Source organism: Hylobates moloch, unplaced genomic scaffold, assembly GCF_009828535.3.
Source record: "Hylobates moloch isolate HMO894 unplaced genomic scaffold, HMol_V3 SCAFFOLD_18, whole genome shotgun sequence".
Taxonomy (NCBI): domain Eukaryota; kingdom Metazoa; phylum Chordata; class Mammalia; order Primates; family Hylobatidae; genus Hylobates; species Hylobates moloch.
Window position 1 is genome coordinate 33,227,987 of NW_026652293.1, and position 20,146 is coordinate 33,248,132.

The 20,146-nt window shown below is 40.8% G+C and overlaps 1 protein-coding gene and 1 pseudogene across 5 annotated transcripts in view; both read left to right on the forward strand.

Moving 5' to 3' along the window:
* Positions 1-20,146, forward strand: part of SCP2 (sterol carrier protein 2) — a 132,274-nt gene that overhangs the window by 57,772 nt on the left and 54,356 nt on the right. For all 5 annotated transcript variants that reach the window (XM_058430899.1, XM_032137115.2, XM_032137117.2 and 2 more), the window contains 4 exons: positions 1,047-1,133; positions 2,591-2,741; positions 4,804-4,951; positions 12,963-13,070. In XM_058430899.1, coding sequence (XP_058286882.1) covers positions 1,047-1,133; positions 2,591-2,741; positions 4,804-4,951; positions 12,963-13,070 — 494 coding nt within the window. The remainder of the gene's footprint in view (positions 1-1,046; positions 1,134-2,590; positions 2,742-4,803; positions 4,952-12,962; positions 13,071-20,146) is intronic.
* On the forward strand, positions 17,874-19,183 carry LOC116457732 (tubulin beta chain-like; annotated as a pseudogene).

Sequence of the window (20,146 nt, forward strand, 5' to 3'; positions counted from 1 at the left end):
CCTTAATTAATGTACTTGTATAATATTATCAGCTCAAAAGTTGGCTGAATTGCAAGTCATTTGATTTTGCTTTTAAGGAACTAGTATTCTTTAATTTGCCAGGAAACATAAATATGGTATTCTGTTTTAATCCCCAACTGGTCTAACACCAGCTGGGTATATTGCAACTCAATTCTGGCATGAAGCGCCTGGTTGTTAATGCAAACTCCATGAATTAAGGACCCAGTCCTCCACAAGACTGCTCATACGTCAGATATTAGCTGCAAGTGGGATGCCCATGCCACCTGTATTTTGACCAACTGACCAGAAATCCAGGGGCTCCCATGACTTCCTCAGGTTCAATAATTCACTAGAACAACTTACAGAACTCAGGAAAGTACTTAAAATTACAGTTTTATTATAAAGGATATAAATCAGAAACAGTCAAATGAAGAGACATATAGAGTGAGGTCTGGGAGCATCCCAAGCAAAGCTTTCTTGCCTTTTCCCTATGGAGTCAGGGCATGTCATCCTCCAGATACATCAAGATGTTCACCAATCAGGAAGCCCCGCTGAAAACCATGTCCAGACTTTTTACTGGGGCTTCATTATGTCGGCATGCTAGATTAAATCACTGGCCACATAACTGAACTCAATCTCCAGCTTTCCTCTTCTTCTCAGAGGTTGAGCTGGCTCAAAAGTCTCAACTCTGTAATCACACGGGTGGTCTTTTGGTGGCCAGTCTCCCATTTTCAAGATAACAAGGCCCACTATAAGTGACCTCATTAGCATAACAAAGACACTTCTATCATTCAGGAAATTCCAAGGGCTTTGGAAGCTCCAAGCCGGGAACCCAGGACAAACACCAAATTTTAAAAAACAAAACATACTGTATTTTAGAGTTAGGATTTTTTAAAAGGTCAATTCAGATGACATTTATGGCTATTCATAAAAATCTGTCTTCTGGTTGTGAAAAGAATATTTACATATTATTCTGTTTCTAACTCTGCAACAAAAATTACAGTTGCTATCTCACATTCTGTAACTAATATTTATTTCGTATTTAGGTATTCCCAGTTCCAAGATGAATACAGCTTAGATGAAGTGATGGCATCTAAAGAAGTTTTTGATTTTTTGACTATTTTACAATGTTGGTAAGAAAAATATATTTTAACATTTAATGAGGGAAGTAACTGCTCCCCTTCCTGCCACCCCCCTATGGTTAAACCTTAGGCTCTGTATCTGGGTGGAGCTTTCACAGAACTCCTCCCAGTGCCGTCCCCACTCTGGGTCACTTCACTGGAGTACCCTTACTTCTTACTCCTGCCTGGAGACAGACTGTCTCTTCTCTTGGAAAATGATGTGTTTTACTTCTTCTTGCAGGACTTCTATCTACTTTGGTGATTTCAATTGTATTTATTCATTAAACTGTGGCTTGGGGGCCAGTGGAGCCCAAAGCATTTTGTTTTCCCTGCTATGTACTTCTACTACAGGAAATTCTACTCTATAATAGTAGCTATGAGTAAAAGTAAAACAAGGAAAAATTCATAGCTCTAATGATGATAATAGTTGTTTCTTGCAAAGTGCTTGACAGTATCTGTCTCCTAGACAATTGAGTGAGTACTGCCTAGCTCCTGCCTGTGTCCTAGTTAACACCTGGCTGTGCCCTGTAGATACAGGCCAGGATGGAAAGAAATAAGTCAGGTCAGCTTTTATTTGTTGTGATATGAAGGTCTGCCCATTTAGAAAGTCTAACTGAACTCCCAGAAGGCTTCTTGTGTTTGCTACCTTCCATCACAGTTTGCTGTAAGAAAAAGATCTATTTAAGATCTCGAGAGTCTTAACTAAAGCAGATGGTTTAGTATTCCCAAGCTATCTTTTCCTAGTTTCCAAAAGGATTTCAGGCCTGAGTTATTTGGAGATAGCAAAGTTGGAGCTCGGGCGGTCTGTAGTAGAATCTTTATTGTACTAGGATAGGAATAACCTTTTGGACTCACTCCTCAGAAGATGCCTTATGCATCTCCAGAGGCAAATTGGTGATTCTTTGCAATAAGAACTTTTTAGGGCTGGGCGCGGTAGCTCACGCCTGTAATCCCAGCACATTGGAAGGCTGAGGCGGGCGGATCACCTGAGGTTGGGAGTTCGAGACCAACCTGACCAACATGGAGAAACTCCGTCTCTACTAAAAATACAAAATTAGCCAGGCGTGGTAGCGCATGCCTGTAATCTCAGCTACTCGGGAGGCTGAGGCAGAAGAATCACTTGAACCTGGGAGGAGGAGGTTGCAGTTGCAGTGAGCCAAGATCACACCATTACACTCCAGCCTGGGCAACAAGAGTGAAACTCCATCTCAAAAAAAAAAAAAAAAAAAAAAGGAACTTTTTGGGACTCTTAGATACCAAGTAGTGATTGACAACATTTAAGTTCTTGATAGAGGTTCGGTCCTCAGGTGGGAAGCAGGTGTGATTTACAACTGTAGATATCACAAAGAAGACAATCCACTGACCAGCAGGCATATTTGGCCTTTCCTTTCACATAGAAGGAACTCCTAGTCTGAAATCCTCCGAGCAGGTGCTACTGGGTGTGGAGAATTATTTTTACTTCCTCTTAGTCCCACTTCAGATGGTGCTGCAGCAGCAATTTTGGCCAGTGAAGCATTTGTACAGAAGTATGGCCTGCAATCCAAAGCTGTGGAAATTTTGGCACAGGAAATGATGACTGATTTGCCAAGCTCGTTTGAAGAAAAAAGCGTTATTAAAATGGTATGTCTGAGATTCTATTTGTTATTTTTATTTTTAAGATAGAGTCTCATGCTTCTTGTGATGGAGCCATGCATTATTATATAATAACTTTTAATTAACTAGACATGCTATTTGTCATTATTTTAAGTTGACTATGCCTAGAACTCCAATCTTAACAGAGTTAAGGGAAAAACGATTGTTTTGTTTTGTTGTTTCTTTCCTTTTCTTTTCTTTTTTTTCTTTTCTTTTCTTTCTTTCGACAGGGTCTTACTCTGTCACTCAGGCTGCAGTGCAGTAGTGCGATCTCAGCTTACTATAACTTCCACATCCCAGGCTCAATCAATCCTCCCACTTCAGCCTCCCAAGTGGCTGGGACTACAGGCATATGCCACGACTGCCGGCTAATGTTTGTATTTTTTTGTAGAGACACAGTTTTGCCATGTTTCCCAGGCTGGTCTTGAATTCTTGGCTCAAGTGATCCACCTGCCTCAGCCTTCCAAAGTGCTGGGATTACAGGCGTGAATCACCACACGCTGCCACAAAGATGATTTTAATGAACTTTCTTGACCCTCAGCACTTTAAAAATACTGATTAAAGATTGAGTACAAAATAGAAGAAGTAAAAAAGATGAAAATTCAGACCTAGAGTTAGTTGAATATTTGAAGACATACACACAATACACAAAATTGCATGCTAAATTATAGTTTACAAATGATTTTACAACAACACTGTGAATTGGAAGATGTTTTTGTAACTGCCCAAGATCACATTAGGTTGTGGCAGAGGTGGAATTTATATTTAAGTTTCCTGGTTATAGTACATTTTTCATTATGCCACAGTTTTATTTCTTTTTCTTTTTCTCTTTGAGACAGGATCTTGCTTTGTTGCCCGGGCTGGAGCGTGGTGGTGCCATCATAGCTCACTGCAACCTCTGCCTCCTAGGCTCAAGCAATCCTCCCACTTCAGCCTCTCGAGTAAATGGGACTACAGGCATGTGCCACCACACCTGGCTAAATTTTTGTATTTTTGTATTTTTTTTGTGTGTAAAGACAGGGTTTCGCCATGTTACCCAGGCTGGTCTTGAACTCCTGGACTCAAGCGATTCACCTGCCTCGGCCTCCCAAAGTGCCAAAGTGCTGGGATTACAGGCATGAGCCACCACGCCTGGCCTCACGGTTTTATTCCTTGAAGAAAAGTTATTTTATTATTTGAGGCCAAAGACATGTTAAGAGCATGGACTTTGGAAAAATGGTTTGAATCCTAGATGATTTTCTAAAAGAAGATCGTGTCATTTTATATAGAAATTCTCCCATATTTTTCAGTGTATCTGACTCATAATGATCTGGTAATAAATGTCTTCAACTTGTTTATCACAACTATATATTGTAGTTTGACAGAAGTTTTGTAACTTAGCACAAGATATGCTCTGAGGAATTCTAGGTCCTTTTTATATATTTTATTTAAAAATTCTGTAATTTTTATATATTTTATTTAAAATTGAATATGTACATCCTTCTCCTAGATGTTATTTTATTTAGACTTTCTGTGTAATATAGAATCAATTGACTGACCCTCCTTCCCTCCCTCCCTTCCTTCCTTTCTTTCCCTTTCCCTTTCCTCTCTTTCTTTCTTTTCTTCTTCTCTTCTTTTTTTGTTTTTTTTTTTTCTTTTTTTTTTTTTGAGACAGGATCTTGCTCTTTCATCCAGGCTGGAATTCAGTGGGGTGATCCTGGTTCACTGCAGCCTTGACCTCCTGGGCTCAAACGCTCCTCCCAGCTTAGCCTCCCGAGTATCTGGGACCACAGGGACATACTATCACGCCAGGCTAATTTTTAAATTATTTGTAGAGACAGGATCTTCCATTGTTGCCCAGGCTGGTCTCAAACTCCTGGGCTCAAGCGATCCTCCTGCCTCAGCTTCCCAAAGTGCTTGGATTAGAGGCATGAGCCAATGCACCTGGCCAAGATTTTAATATATGTGGTCAATTATCAGTTGTTAAGGTTATGCATCTATTAATCTCTTAAAATACTTGTTTAAAGGCCCAGTTTTGGTGCTCTTTATTTATATACGGTTTTGGTTTTAGGTTGGCTTTGATATGAGTAAAGAAGCTGCAAGAAAATGCTATGAGAAATCTGGCCTGACACCAAATGATATTGACGTAATAGAACTTCACGATTGCTTTTCTACCAACGAACTTCTTACTTATGAAGCATTGGGACTCTGTCCAGAAGGTAACATCTTTGAATAGGGCAGATTAATTCAGTAAATTTCACTGAAAAAACTTCACTTTGACCATTAGATAAAAGAATTCACTATTCACTTTTCCCTTAACATTGGCTCTGCCACACTGTGGGAAGTGAATGTAAGCTGTTTTGGTAGTGGACTTTTTAGAACTTGTGGTATTAGGCAGTACCAACACTAAGATGATGGAGTGTCCAAATAATTTGTATTATGATTATATTATTTGTCTGGAAGGCTCTTTTATCTGGCCAAAATAGCGACTCCATCTTTCTTATGCTTATTCTTTGCATAAGATTTTATTCATTTGCCTTCAACCTATTTATGTTAATTTATTTAAAGTGTATCTCTTATAGGCAGCATGTAAGCAATAATTTTTTTTTGTTTTTTTGTTTTTCTGAGACGGAGTCTCTCTCTGTAGCCCAGGCTGGAGTGCAGTGGTGCAATCTCCGCTCACTGCAACCTCCACCTCCTGGGTTCAAGTGATTCTCCTGCCTCAGCCTCCTGTGTAGCTGGGATTACAGGCACCCGCCAACACGCCCGGCTATTTTTGTATTTTTAGTAGAGACAGGGTTTCACCATGTTGGCCAGGCTGGTCTCAAACTCCTGACCTCAGGTGATCCACCCACCTAGGCCTCCCAAAGTGCTGGGGTTACAGGCATGAGCCACCTGGCCCACTGGTAATTTTTTTATGTTGATTACATGTTGAATGAAAATATTTTTTATATATATATAAAATGTATATATTAAATAAAATATATACTAGAAAATTTTAAAGTATTGTGTGGGCATTATATTTCTGTTGGACAATATTTATTTAGATCATTAATGTAATTATTGATATAGTAGGACTTAGGCTGGTCATTTAATTATCTGTTTTCTATTTGTCTCCTGTAATTTTTGTTCCTCTGTGCCCCTCCTCTTGACTTTTGCATTATTTAAATATTTTTAGTATGCCATTTCAACTTATCGATTGTTTTTTTCACCATATCTCTTTGTTTCTTCTTCTTTGTTTGTCCCAGTGGTTGCTATAGAGCATGGTTTATCAACCTTGGCACTATTGACATTTGAGCTCTATCATTCTTGTGATACAGCTTGTGTATGGTAGGATATTCAGCAATATCCCTACCTCTTATCTACTAAATGCCAGTAGCACCACCCCCCACAGTTGTAACAACCATAAACTCTCTCCAAATATTGTCAAATGTCTTCTGGGGGGTAAAATCTCTCACAGTTGGCCGGGTGCGGTGGCTCACGCCTGTAATCCCAGCACTTTGGGAGGCCAAGGCGGGTGGATAACGAGGTCAGGAGATTGAGACCATCCTGGCTAACATGGTGAAACCCCCTCTCTACTAAAAATACAAAAAATTAGCCAGGCATGGTGTTGGGTGTCTGTATTCCCAGCTACTCGGGAGGCTGAGGCAGGAGAATGGCGTGAACCCAGGAGGTGGAGCTTGCAGGGAGCCGATATCACGCCACTGCACTCCAGCCTGGGCGACAGAGCGAGACTCTGTCTCAAAAAAAAAAAAAAAACCAAAAAAACTCTCCCAGTTGAGAACAACTGCGATAAGAATTATAGTATGCCTCCCTAAGCATCTCCTTTGAGTTAATATTGTACCACTTCACATAAAATGTAGAAGCCTTGCAACTGTATAGGTCCATTCACTGACTCCCCTTTGCCCTACACTGTCCCTTATGTTATAATTGTCATATGTGTTATATCTATTTACATAGAAAACCCCAATATATAATATTATAAGTTTTGCTTTTAACAGTCATACACTTAGATGTCTGTTATATGTCATGGGTAAAAATGTCACACATAATTTTAAAGACACTAAGAGGGAAAAAGTATTTTATACTTATCCAGATATTGAGCAGTTTTTGTTGCTCTTTCTTCATTCTTGAACACCCAAGTTTTTCTCTGTAATCATTTTCTTTAGCCTAAGGAACTTTTTTGTAGCATTTTTTATAAAGCAGATCTCTTGGAGATTAATTCTTAGTTTTCCTTCAACTGAAAATGTCTTTTCTTAACCTTAATTCCTAAAGGAACTCTGGGCTGATTATAGAATTCTAGGTTGACAGGTCTTTTAGCACTTAAAACATGTTGTTTCAGTCTTCTGACCTCCATAGTTTCTAATGAGGAGTTGTGGTCGTTCAAATTGTTGTTTCTCTGTATGTGATGGGCCATTTTTCTCTAGCTGTTCTCAAGATTTTTAGCAGTTTGATTGTGCCATGTCTAGGCATGGTTTTCTTTTAATTTATTCTCTCTTGGGTTTTCTGAGTTTCTTAAGTCTGAAAATGCATATCTTTTACCAAATTTGGCAAGTGTTCAGCCATTATTTCTTTTTTTTTTCTTTTTTTTTTTTGAGACGGAGTCTCGCTGTCGCCCAGGCTGGAGTGCAGTGGCGCGATCTCGGCTCACTGCAGGCTCTGCCCCCCAGGGTTCATGCCATTCTCCTGCCTCAGCCTCCCGAGTAGCTGGGACTACAGGTGCCTGCCACCTCGCCTGGCTAATTTTTTGTATTTTTAGTAGAGACAGGGTTTCACCATGTTAGCCAGGATGGTCTCGATCTCCTGACCTCGTGATCTGCCCGCCTCAGCTTCCCAAAGTGCTGGGATTATAGGCGTGAGCCACCGCACCCGGCATTATTTCTTTAAATGTATGTTCTGTCCCAATTTTTTTCTCCTCTTCTTCTGGACTTCCAATGATGCATATATTAGACCTTTGGATATTGTCCCATAGGTCCCTGAAACTGTTCACTTTGAATCCTTTTTCTCTCTGTTCTCCACATTTGATAATTTATGTTGATATATCTTTAAATTCACTAACTCTTCCTTCATCTTCTTTCTACTCATGAACCATTCTAATGAGTTTTCTATTTCAAATATTGTATTTTCAGTTCTAAAATTTCCATTTGGTTCATTTCATAGTTTCTGTTTCTCTACTGAGAGCTTACATCTTTTTGTTCATTTCTATTGTTCTTTTTTTTTTTTTTTTTTTTTGAGACGGAGTCTCGCTCTGTCGCCCAGGCTGGAGTGCAGTGGCGCAATCTCGGCTCACTGCAAGCTCCGCCTCCCGGGTTCACGCCATTCTCCTGCCTCAGCCTCTCCGAGTAGCTGGGACTACAGGCGCCCGCCACCACGCCCGGCTAATTTTTTGTATTTTTAGTAGAGACGGGGTTTCACCGTGGTCTCGATCTTCTGACCTCGTGATCCGCCCGCCTCGGCCTCCCAAAGTGCTGGGATTACAAGCGTGAGCCACCGCGCCCGGCCTTTTTGTTCATTTCTAGTGGGCTTTCTTTACCTTGTAGTTCTAACAGCTGTTTTAAAGTCTTTAATAATTCCATAATCTGGGCTTTCTTGGGTTTTGCATCTGTTGATTGTCTTTTACCTTGAGAGTATTGGTTATATTTTCTGATTCTTTGTATAGCAAATAATTTTGGATTGTATCCTGGATAGGGTGAATGTCCTATTATATAGATCCTTTGGAGAATGTTGATGTTTTTGTTTTAGCAAGCATTTAAGCCAGTATGTTCTGACAATAAGTTCTGTCTTGACTTCTGAGGGTGGTGGTTAAAGTCTTTGCTCAGCTCTCTAAACGTATGCGTATGTCAGAGTGAGCCTGAGACTTGTACAGGTCTATACACAGAATTAGGAGATCCTCTTCTCTGGCTCTCTCCACTGTGGACTTCTTCCCTTACTCTCCAGCCTGCAGAGATTTCTTTTCCTAATTCGTTTGGTTAGGAAGATGGGGTTTCTATTAGAGTTTTAGCTACCTTTGCTGCTTCTGCTGCCATGCTGTTCCAGGGCTGTGCTCAACCTTGGGGCAAAGCTGTTGAGAGAGAGCCTAAAAAGAAAAAAAGACAACCAGGACCTCACCCTTATGCAGTGGCTTCTCCAAGTTTTGACTTGCTCTATAATTCCCCTGCTTTTATTTACTTTTCAGAGTCCTCAGGTAGTTTTTTTTTATTTTTATTTTTATATCCAGTGTTTTCAGCTGTAATCAATGCAAGAGATAAACTGTAGTGAACATATTCTGCCTAATATGGAACTTAATCTGAAAGTTAAATATTTTATATAGATACAGATATAAAATGATTACTTTCTTTTTTTTTTTTTTTTTCTTTGAGATGGAGTTTCTCTCTTGTTGCCCAGGCTGGAGTGCAATGGCACTATCTCGGCTCACCACAACCTCCACCACCTGGGTTCAAGCGATTCTCCTGCCTCAGCCTCCTGAGTAGCTGGGATTGCAGGCATGTGCCACCATGCCCAGCTAATTTTGTATTTTTAGTAGAGACGGGGTTTCACCATGTTGGCCAGGCTGGTCTCGAACTCCTGACCTCAGGTGATCTGCCCACCTTGGCCTCCCAAAGTGCTGGGATTATAGGTGTGAGCCACCATACCCAGCTTTTCTTTCTTTTTTTTTTTTTTCCGAGAGAGAGTTTTGCTCTTGCTGCCCAGGCTGGAGTACAATGGTGAGATCTCAGCTCACTGCAACCTCCCCTTCTTGGGTTCAGGCGATTCTTCTGCCTCAGCCTCCCGAGTAGCTGGGATTACAGGGGTATGCCACCACGCCTGGCTAATTTTTGCATTTTTTTTAGTAGAGACGGGATTTCACCATGTTGGTCAGGCTGGTCTCGAACTCCTGACCTCAGGTGATCCACCCACCCCGGCTTCCCAAAGTGCTGGGATTACAGGTGTGAGCCACCACGCCTGGCCAAAATGATTACTTTCAAACTTATACTCCTTGCTTGAACTGCTTCTTCAACCTCTAGACTCAAGAATCCAGCTGCCTACGTTTTAGGGGTTTCTTCGGCTGTCTCGTAAGCATCTCAAACCTAAGTCCAAAATTGAGCTATGGATATTTTTCAAACTTTCTTCTCCCTCAGTCTTCCCCATCCTCCTGTTGCTTAAACTGGAAACCATCAGGCTTGAATTCTTTTCTCTCTCACACAATCATCATTAAATCTATCTCTAAGTCCTGTTGGCTATGGACGCTACCTTCAAAATAAATCCAGTATATGACCACATCTCACCACTTTTGTCACTGCCAGCCTAGTGCAGAACAGCATCGTTCCTCATTTATATTATTGTTGGAATCTTATGGCTGGTCCCGTGCTTCTGCCTTGTCTCTCTAGACTGAAGCTAGAATGTGCAGCAAATCAGTTAATTAATTCATTCAAAACCCAGTAGTTTCTCAACTCACTCAGACGAGCAAGCCAAATATGATCTGTCCTCCTTACTCCCCACTCCCATCTCTGACTTCCTCTGCTTTTCTCTGAATTTTCTACTCTGCTGCAGCCACATTGGCTTCCTTCTTCAAGCACTGGAAGCTCGCTCCTGTTTCAGGGCCTTTGTTCCAAACATACATGATTTGCTCCCTCACTCCCTTCAGGTCTTTGACTAATGTCCTTCTCAGTGGAAGCCTTCTCCGATCACTTTGTTTGAAATATAAACCACTCACCTCCATCTTCCTTGTCTCAATGTGTCCTATACCCTTTTCCAGCTTTCTTTTTTCCCTTGGCATTTATCACCACTTTACATATTTCTTTACTTATTTTATATATTGTCTGTCTTTTCCTCACCCCTCTCCCCACAATAACTTAAACTCCATGATAGTAGGGATTTTCGTTTGGTTCACTATTGTATCCATAAGTTCCTAGTTTAGTTTTTGGCACAGAGCAGGTATAATAATTGTTTTCCAAAAGCGTATGCATTTGTTTTCCTATCTATGCTAGGTGAGAGTGTTCATTTACAGTACTTTAATCTCTGAATATTTTTAGTTGATGAGTTCAAGATAACTTCCCTTTGGAATCTTTTACTTTACAAGATTGTATATATTATAGGAAAAGTGTAGTGAATTATTCACTTTTAGGGGTTAGCTTGTGTTTAGTTTGCTATTACTTGCTACAGAAACAATATTTAGCAGTTTGTAAGTAGCAATAGTAGATAGATGTATCTCTTATGACTACAGCCTCAGAGCAATTTCTTTTTTTTTTTTTTTTTTTTTTTTTTTTTGAGACGGAGTCTTGCTCTGTCGCCCAGGCTGGAGTGCAGTGGCGCGATCTCGGCTCACTGCAAGCTCCGCCTCCCGGGTTCACGCCATTCTCCTGCCTCAGCCTCTCCGAGTAGCTGGGACTACAGGCGCCCGCCACCACGCCCGGCTAATTTTTTGTATTTTTAGTAGAGACGGGGTTTCACCGTGGTCTCGATCTCCTGACCTCGTGATCCGCCCGCCTCGGCCTCCCAAAGTGCTGGGATTACAAGCGTGAGCTACCGCGCCTGGCCGCCTCAGAGCAATTTCTAAGGTAGAAACATACCAAAAAATAAAAGAGAGAATGCCTTAACCAATGGTTTTATCTATAACCTAGATTTAAAGCCAAATTAGAAGTATCAGTCATCTAAAATCCTGTAATTAGTGTATTTCATTTTACCAACGGAGGAACTTTTGTTTTTGAAGGCAGTATAATATATTAGCTGAGAACACGGCTGTAGAGCCAGGCTCCCTGAGTATTAATCCTAGATCTCTTGCTGTTGCCTTGCTTGATTTCTTAATATCTCTGTCTGTTTTCTCATCTAGGAAATGAGAATGATAGCACCTACTTCATAGGATTGAGTATTAAATTTTATAAATAGTCATCTCTCAGTATCTGTGGGTTTTTTTTTCTAAGACCTCCCACAGATACCAAAATCCATGGAAGTTGCTTATATAAAATGGCATAATTTTTGCATATAACCTATGCACACCCTCCTGTATACTTTAAATAATCTCTAGATTACCTATAATAACTACATATCACTTCATTCACATGGATTCAATGTAGTACTCAGCACATACAAATTGAAGTTTTGCTTTTTGTAATTTTTTTCTTCTGCATATATATATATATATTTTGTTTTTTGTTTTTTTTGAGACAGACTTTCGCTCTTGTCGCCCAGGCTGGAGTGCAATGGCACGACCTTGGCTCACTGCAACCTCTGCCTCCCAGGTTCAAGCGATTCTCCTGTGTCAGCCTCCCAAGTAGCTGGGATTACAGGGGTGTGCCACCATGCCTGGCTAATTTTTGTATTTTTAGTAGAGATGGGGTTTCACCATGTTGGCCAGGCTGGTCTCAAACTCCTGACCTCAGGTAATCTACCTGCCTCTGCCTCCCAAAGCGCTGGGATTACAGGCATCAGCTATGGTGCCCAGCCTCTTCTGAATATTTTTGATTTGTGGATGGTTGAATCCATGATGTAGAACCCATGGATGCTGACTATATATACAGAAAATAATTAGAACAAGAGCTGACCCAGAGTGAGTGCTCAAAGCTATTAGCTACCTTTGACAGCATTGCCACCATCATTACTATCATTATTTGGAGCATCCACATCTTATTACTTTATCGTAAATATGATGTGGAAGACAATTTTATACACTACATACATTTTTATTTACTTCTTAAGCATCTGGAAGAATGACCAAATGACCAGGAAATTGACAGGAACATTGAAGCCACCAAGCATGTGAAGTAATTTTTTCTTTAACCTTACTTTTGTGGCTCAACAGTGTTTTCAGACATTTCTCTTCATTTTATGAAAGTGCCTTTTTTCTCCTGTTTTTCCATATTTATTAAAAATACTTATATAGCATATAGCAGTATAGATGAAAACAGAAAAGAATACATTTTGGCAAAATTATGCATTTTTAAAGCTGACAGTTATTTTAGTTATAGCATTATATCCATTTCAGTTCTATTCTCCTAGTTCTCTGAATCTCTACCATATTTAGAGCAATTTTGGAAGCCAGAGAGCTCTAAGGAACTAATAGGAGCTTTTGTTTCATACAGGAAATGTTCTGAAAATGTAAGTGTTTATTACTTTTAAAAGTGCTTGTGTCAAATTGTTGTTAGTTTGAACTGTTAAGAAATATTTGCTCCAAGAAATTCTTGGAATTTAAAAGCATATCATTTGTTCTATTGTTACTATTAACATTTGTGAATATTATTTTTTCTTCTATAGGACAAGGTGCAACGCTGGTTGATAGAGGAGATAATACATATGGAGGAAAGTGGGTCATAAATCCTAGTGGTGGACTGATTTCAAAGGGACACCCACTAGGTGCTACAGGTAATGCTACATACAGATTTCATACATTTTTAAATCATTTTTTCCTTAAATGTGAACGAGTTAGTCTTTCATTTGAATGAAAGATTATATTCCCTGAACTTGGTAGCTGGTGCTTTAAATGATTGTTTAACTGCAATATTTTTGATGTTCCATTAAGTAGAGCACACTTAAATAATCTTCATTAATTGATGAGAATTTGAATTAATTAAAACTAAATTCAGGATGTTTCCAAATAGAGATCTTACTAGATCTGCTAAATAAGAATCATTTGAAACGAGCATGTTATTTATATGTAGTTGTATACATGGTTGACATTGCATGGAAATTATTTTCTCTTGAAACAACTGGACTAGAATTTATAAAGTAAGAATTTTACTATGGCTCTGCTGTTGACTGGCCAGCCGTGTGAAACTATTTTTATCAGTCAATCACTTTAACTTTTAATTCCTTAATTATAAAATGACAAACATGTACAATGCAGTTTCTTTTTTTTTTAAATAAAAAATTAAGCCCAAACCTCACCGTGCAATTCCTTTTTTCTTTCTTTCTTTTCTTTTCTTTTTTTTTTTTGAGATGGAGTCTCTGTTGCCCAGGCTGGAAAGAAGTGGCACAATTTCTGCTCACTGCAACCCCTGCCTCCCGGGTTCAAGCCATTCTCCTGCCTCAGCCTCCTGAGTAGCTGGGGCTACAGGCTTGTGCCACCATGCCCAGCTAATTTTTGTATTTTTTTTTTAGTAGAGATGGGGTTTCACCATGTTGGCCAGGCTGGTCTTGAACTCCTGACCTCAAATGATTCACCTGCCTCGGCCTCCCAGAGTGCTAGGATTACCGGCATGGGCCACACGTGGCCACAACATGCATTTTTAATATATCACAGTCTACCTTCAAGTAGTGTTATGCCATTTTGTATATAATGTAAGACTTTTACAGCTGCCTATCTATTTACCTTCGCCTATCTTTTGTGTTATTGTTTCCATACAGTTACTCCTAAGTATATTATAACCCCCATGATATACTATTATTATTGTTGCTTTAAACAATCTAATATCTTTCAAAGAAACCTAAAAATTATGGGGATGATCAGTGATGTTATGGGAAGTGGCAAAATAACAACATCCAAAAATCCTGTCCTTTATAAAAGTTTGGAGAACACTGGCAAAAATTGTCAAGATCAACTTTTTCCATAACTTTAAAAATTAACCAGATTTACAACAATCTGTTGGGAGTGGAGGTGGGGGGTGCTTAAAACAACAACAAAGAACATAATCTCTGTGAGAGCAACAAGCTTTGTGGCATTTTCACCTGCCTTAACACCTCCCCCTTTCTGCAGCTCCACTGTGGCCTTGAAAACCTACAGCTTGCAGTCATGGTGAAAATTAGCAGCCTAGCTGGCACTGAACAAGTCAGAACAGAGTTGGAGCTCTTTCAAAGCCCCTTCCTCAGAGAACCGTCATTATATGACCTGTCTGGCAGTGTCCCACTTGAAAGCTTTTGTCTTTATTTCACCTCACTGAAAACTCACCCAGTGCAGAGTATTCTCCCTAGAGGCAATTGTTAAGAAAAATCAGCCACAACTGTTCAACAAAGTAGCTACCTCAGGTGCCAATTGGGGTAAACAACAAAATAACCAAAAAACTTAAAAGGAAAAGTTGGGGAGTAAGATGTCCATAGAGGGCTTTGAAAAGATCTGATATGTTCCTGAGAATCTAGAAGGCTAGTAGCATATATAAGGTCAGAGTTGTGTGCATGCTCAGGAAAGACCTGAGAAGGTCCTAAGCTCACCTCTGGCTAAACTTGGGGCTCTGCACAAGCAAAAGGCAAAGGCTAAGGTAGAATTGTAAACTGCCTGGCTGAGTACCACATTATGCAGGTAGAGGTCCAGTAAAGACCAGGAGACTTTTTAGTTCAGTCATTTAAGGACATCTCTGTCCAGTCAGTAGCTGAGGGAAGAGAAAATTCAGTGGCCATGTGGGACAAAGATTACAGACTTTATAGAATTAGCTTGGAAAAGTCACTAAATAAACAACCACAACAATAAACAGCAACAACAACAGCAAACTGGGAAAGAGGAGGATTTGACTGATTTTTAGAGAAGCTACATTATATTATTTAAAATGTCCAGTTTTCAACAACAAAAAAAGAAAGACATGCAGATAAACAATAAAGGGTGACCTATATACCTAGGAAAAAAAGTAGTCAATAGAAACTATCCCCGAGGAAGCCAAAACATTGGACTTAGTAGACAAAGACTTTAACTAGCTATTTTAAATATATTAAAGGAAACCATACATAAAGAACTAAAGGAAAGTATGAGAACAGTGTTTCTCCAGGTAGAGAATATGAATAAATAGAAATTATAAAAAAGACAACCAGGCACAGTGGGTCACACCTGTAATCCCAGCACTTTGGGAGGCCAAAGTGGGAGGATTGAGCCCAGGAGTTCGAAACTAGCCCAGGCAACATAGTGAGACCTCCTTTCTACTAAAAATAAAAAATTGGCTGAGTGTGGTGGCGTGCACCTGTCATCCCAGCTACTTGGGAGACTGAGGCAGGAGGATCACTTGAGCCCAGGAGGTTAAAGCTGCAGTGAACTGTGATTGTGCCACTGCATTCCAGCATTCCAGCCTGGGGAACAGAGTGTAAAAAAACAAAAAAATAAAATAAAAAACAAAAAACCAAGGAAATTATAGAAAATAGAAATAGAAATTCTGGAGTTGAAAATAAATCTAGCACAAGACATCAAGGATAAAACCCTAAATTTTAGTGGACATCAAAATTAAAGGTATAGGGGCCGGGCGCGGTGGCTCATGCCTGTAATCCCAGCACTTTGGGAGGCTGAGGCGGGCGGATCATGAGGTCAGGAGATCAAGACCATCCTGGCTAACGTGGTGAAACACCGTCTCTACTAAAAATACAAAAAGTTAGCTGGGTGCGGTGGCGGGTGCCTGTAGTCCCAGCTACTTGGGAGGCTGAGGCAGGAGAATGGTGTGAACCCGGGAAGCGGAGCTTGCTGAGCCGAGATCGTGCCACTGCATTCCAGCCTGGATGACAGAGCGAGACTCCGTCTCAAAAAAAAAAAAAAAAAAAAAAAAATTAAAGGTATAGGTGGAGAAGAAGAACCATTTCAGAATAATGAGAGGGAATGCTCAGTTAGCCAAGGAAGGAGAGTGTTTCAAAAGTAAGAGATCAGGCCACAAAAGTTAGATAAAGAACGAAAAGTGTCCTTCAGATTTGGCTGTTACAAAGTCGTTGGCAATCCTGGAGCGATTTTGAAGAAGTGTTTTGCATGGAAGCAGATGAGATTCAGAAAGAATTATAAGTGAGAAAGTGGCAATAATAGTGCAGGTACACTTGTAGAAATAGTGGCTATGAATGGCAAGTGATATATATGTAAGGGATGTACCTGAATTATAGGTATGTGTTCTGTATGAATGAAGTCTTGGGTTTGAACCTAGCCTTTTCACTCTCTTTAGTATGTAGCTTAGCCAGTTAATCCTAGTTTCTTATCTATAAAATGGGAATATAGTACCTACCTTATAAGGCTGTTCTGTGGATTAAATGAGGAAATATATGTATGTAAAGTATAAGTAGAGTCCCCCAAAAAGGGTAGGAACACAATAACTTCCAGAATTTTCTTCCCAACTACAAAAGGGAGCCATGATGGATCTACTAAACTGGTTCTTGTTTGTTTGTTTGCCAGTAATAAACCTCTTGTTTTTTTTTCTTTTATTTTTTCTTGAAACGGAATCTTGCTCTGTCGCCCAGGCTGGAGTGCAGTAGCGCGATCTTGGCTCACTGCAACCTCTGCCTCCCAGGTTCAAGCGATTCTTCTGCCTCAGCCTCCCAAGTAGCTGGGATTACGGGCATGTGCCACCACGCCCAGCTAATTTTTGTATTTTTAGTAGCGATGGGGTTTCACCAGGTTGGTGAGGCTGGTCTTGAACTCCTGACCTTGTGATCTGGCCGCCTCGGCCTCCCAAAGTTCTGGGATTACAGGCATGAGCCAACGCGCCCAGCCCAAACTTTTTGTTTTTATCACAGTATGAAAAATAATTTTTAACCATTTTTAGAAAAGAATGTTCTTTAATTTGTAAAGAAGATTTATTTTCTAGTGTGACACCCTCAAGGTACTGTATCTGTATATAAATGTTTTGCCCAATGCTACACAGACATTATTTTAAAACTATTTTCTGCCTTTGGTAAATAGACTAAACTGTTTTCTTTATTCCTCAAAAGAATTAGATCATACTTCAGTATTGATTTTGTTGCTAATGGGACATGGAGATGTCTGGATGATAATAAATATTCCTGTGGTATGGTCACTGAAGCCTTTAAGAGTTATGTTGTAGTTTGTGTGTAAAGAAGTGACTTAAATCCTCCTTTCAGACAGCTTCCTTACTCATCTAGGAAACCTCTGTTTCATTAGGAGATGAATATGATATTTCATTTTAGTTGTTCTTGTTGACATACAACTTTTTTCTCCTGTGAAATAGCATGTTTTTATTATAATTTGCTTGATTGCTATTATTAGATATTTTTGTTCTGCCATCCACTGAAATACTCAGAAATCATGCTTTATAGTAACAATATAATTTTTCGTATCTATATTTGTTATTAAAATTTAGATCTAATTTTTATACAATAAAATGCACAGTTCTGCCTCTCAGAACCTTCCTGCTGCTGTGTTTGCACCTTGCTGCTCTAGCCTCTGGGGTGCATTCCATCCTTTCAGCTTGCAACTAGCAGAGAAAAAAAATTACATATTTTCTTGCCCCATGCATACCTTGAGGTGAGCAAAAAAATTAAAATAAATTTTAACCATGAGGGAAATCGTGCACATCCAGGCCAGTCAGTGTGGCAAGTGCTGGAATGTGATCAGTGATGAATGTAAAATCGACCCCACCAGCACCTAACACGGGACAGTGATCTGCAGCTGGACTGTGTCTCCATGTACTACAGTGAAGCCACAGATGGCAAATATGTTCCTTGTGCTATGCTGGTGGATCTAGAACCTGGGACCGTGGACTCTGCTAGCTCAGGCCCTTTTGGCCAGGTGCTTAAACCAGACAACTTTGTTTTTTGGTCAGTCTAGAGCAGGCAACAACTGGGCCAAAGGCCACTACATAGAAGGGGCCAAGCTGATTGCTTCAGTTGTAGATGTGGTGCAGGAGGAGGCAGAGAGCTGTGACTGCCTGCAGGGTTTCCAGCTGACCCACTCAATGGGCTCTGGAATGGGTACTCTGCTTATCAGCAAGATCCGAGAAGAGTGCCCTGATTGCATGATGAACACCTTCAGTGTGGTGCCTCCACCCAAAGTGTCTGACACCATGGTTCAGCCCTACAACATCACCCTCTCCGTCCATCAGTCGGTAGAGAACACAGATGAGACCTACTGCATTGACAACGAGGCCCTCTATGACATCTACTTCCTCACTTTGAAGCTGACCACACCAAACTATGGGGACTTGAACCACCTTGTCTCAGCCACCATAAGCAGTGTTACCACCTGTCTCCACTTCCCTGGCCAGCTCAATGCTGACCTCCGTAAGTTGACAGTCAAACTGTGCCCTTGCCATGTCTCCACTACTTCATGGCTGGCTTTGCCCTCTCACCAGCTGTGGAAGCCAGCAGCATCGAGCTTTCACAGTGCCTGAACTCATTCAGCAGGATTTCGATGCCAAGAACATAATGGCTGCCTGTGACCCCTGCCACAGCTTATATCTCACTGTGGCCGCTGTCTTTGTGGATGGATGTCCATGAGCAGATGCTCAACGTGCAGAACCAGAACAGCAGCTACTTTGTGGAATGGATCCCCAACAACATCAAGACAGCTGTCTGTGACATCCTACCTCATGGCCTCAAGATGGCGGTCACCTTAATCGGCAACAGCACAGCCATCCAGGAGCTCTTCAGGCACATCTTGGAGCAGTTCACTGCCAGGTTCCCCTGGAAGGCCTTCCTCCACTGGTACACAGGCGAGGGCATGGGTGAGATAAGAGTTCACCAAGGCTGAGAGCAACATGAACGACCTTGTCTCTGAGTATCAGCAGTACCAGGATGCCACCACAGAAGAGGAGGAGGATTTTGGTGAGGAGGCTGAAGAGGAGGCCTAAGGCAGAGCCCCCATCGCCTGAGGCTTCTCAGTTCCCTTAGCCATCTTACTCACCTGCCCCTTTTCTCTCCCTCAGAATTTGTGTTTGCCGCCTCAAACACAAATCTAGATCTAGAACAGTGCCTAGCACATAGTAGGCACTCAATAAGTACTTGTTTGTTGAATGTTTCCTTTCTCTTTCCACTCTGGGAAGCCTAGGTTTCTGCCACTCTGGGTGGCCCTGTATTTCCTTCTGGTGCCCATCCCTTCCATCTGTCCAGTTAATATTTCCTCCTTTTTAAAATCTCCAAGAAGCTGGGTCTCATCCAGATCTCATTTAGAACCAACTGGGTTTTGAAAGCCCATGTGGATAATGGCCACCATCCTAATCCCAAAGCGAAAGATGGTAGAAGGTGGCAGGTAGAAGTCACTGCAAGGAAGGGGATGGGATTTTCCATCCTAAAAGTTTTGGAGAGGGAAATCCAGGCTATTAAAGTCATAATTTCCAGGTATTTCCATTTTCCATTTCTCAGCTTCAAGGGAGGTGTTAGCAGTATTTTCTCCATTTTCAGTCTCCCTCCAAGCTCTGCCCTTTGGAGAGGTCTTCCCCACTTTGTCAAGTGGAATCTTTCCCTCTCTGACTCTACCTCTCTCACATATTGAATTCCTCCCTTTCCCCTGATTAGAAAAAGAGATCAAGGGGGGAAAGAGATCAGCCTTGGTCCCTAGGCCTCCAGAAATGCCCTCCTAATCTCCACCTTTTCTTAACCCCCCAAAAGGATTAACATCCCTGGCTTTATGTGGGATGGTATATACTGTCACATCAGTGTTTGAGTCATTCCCCAGAGGAAAGGGGAACCCTCCTCCATTTTCTTTGCAACATCTCCTATCTTCCTTTTGCTGTTGCTTTTTTCCCCCTTACACTTGGTTTTGTTCTGTCCTACACTACAGATTTCTATTTTGAACTTGCTGCTTTTTTTCATAT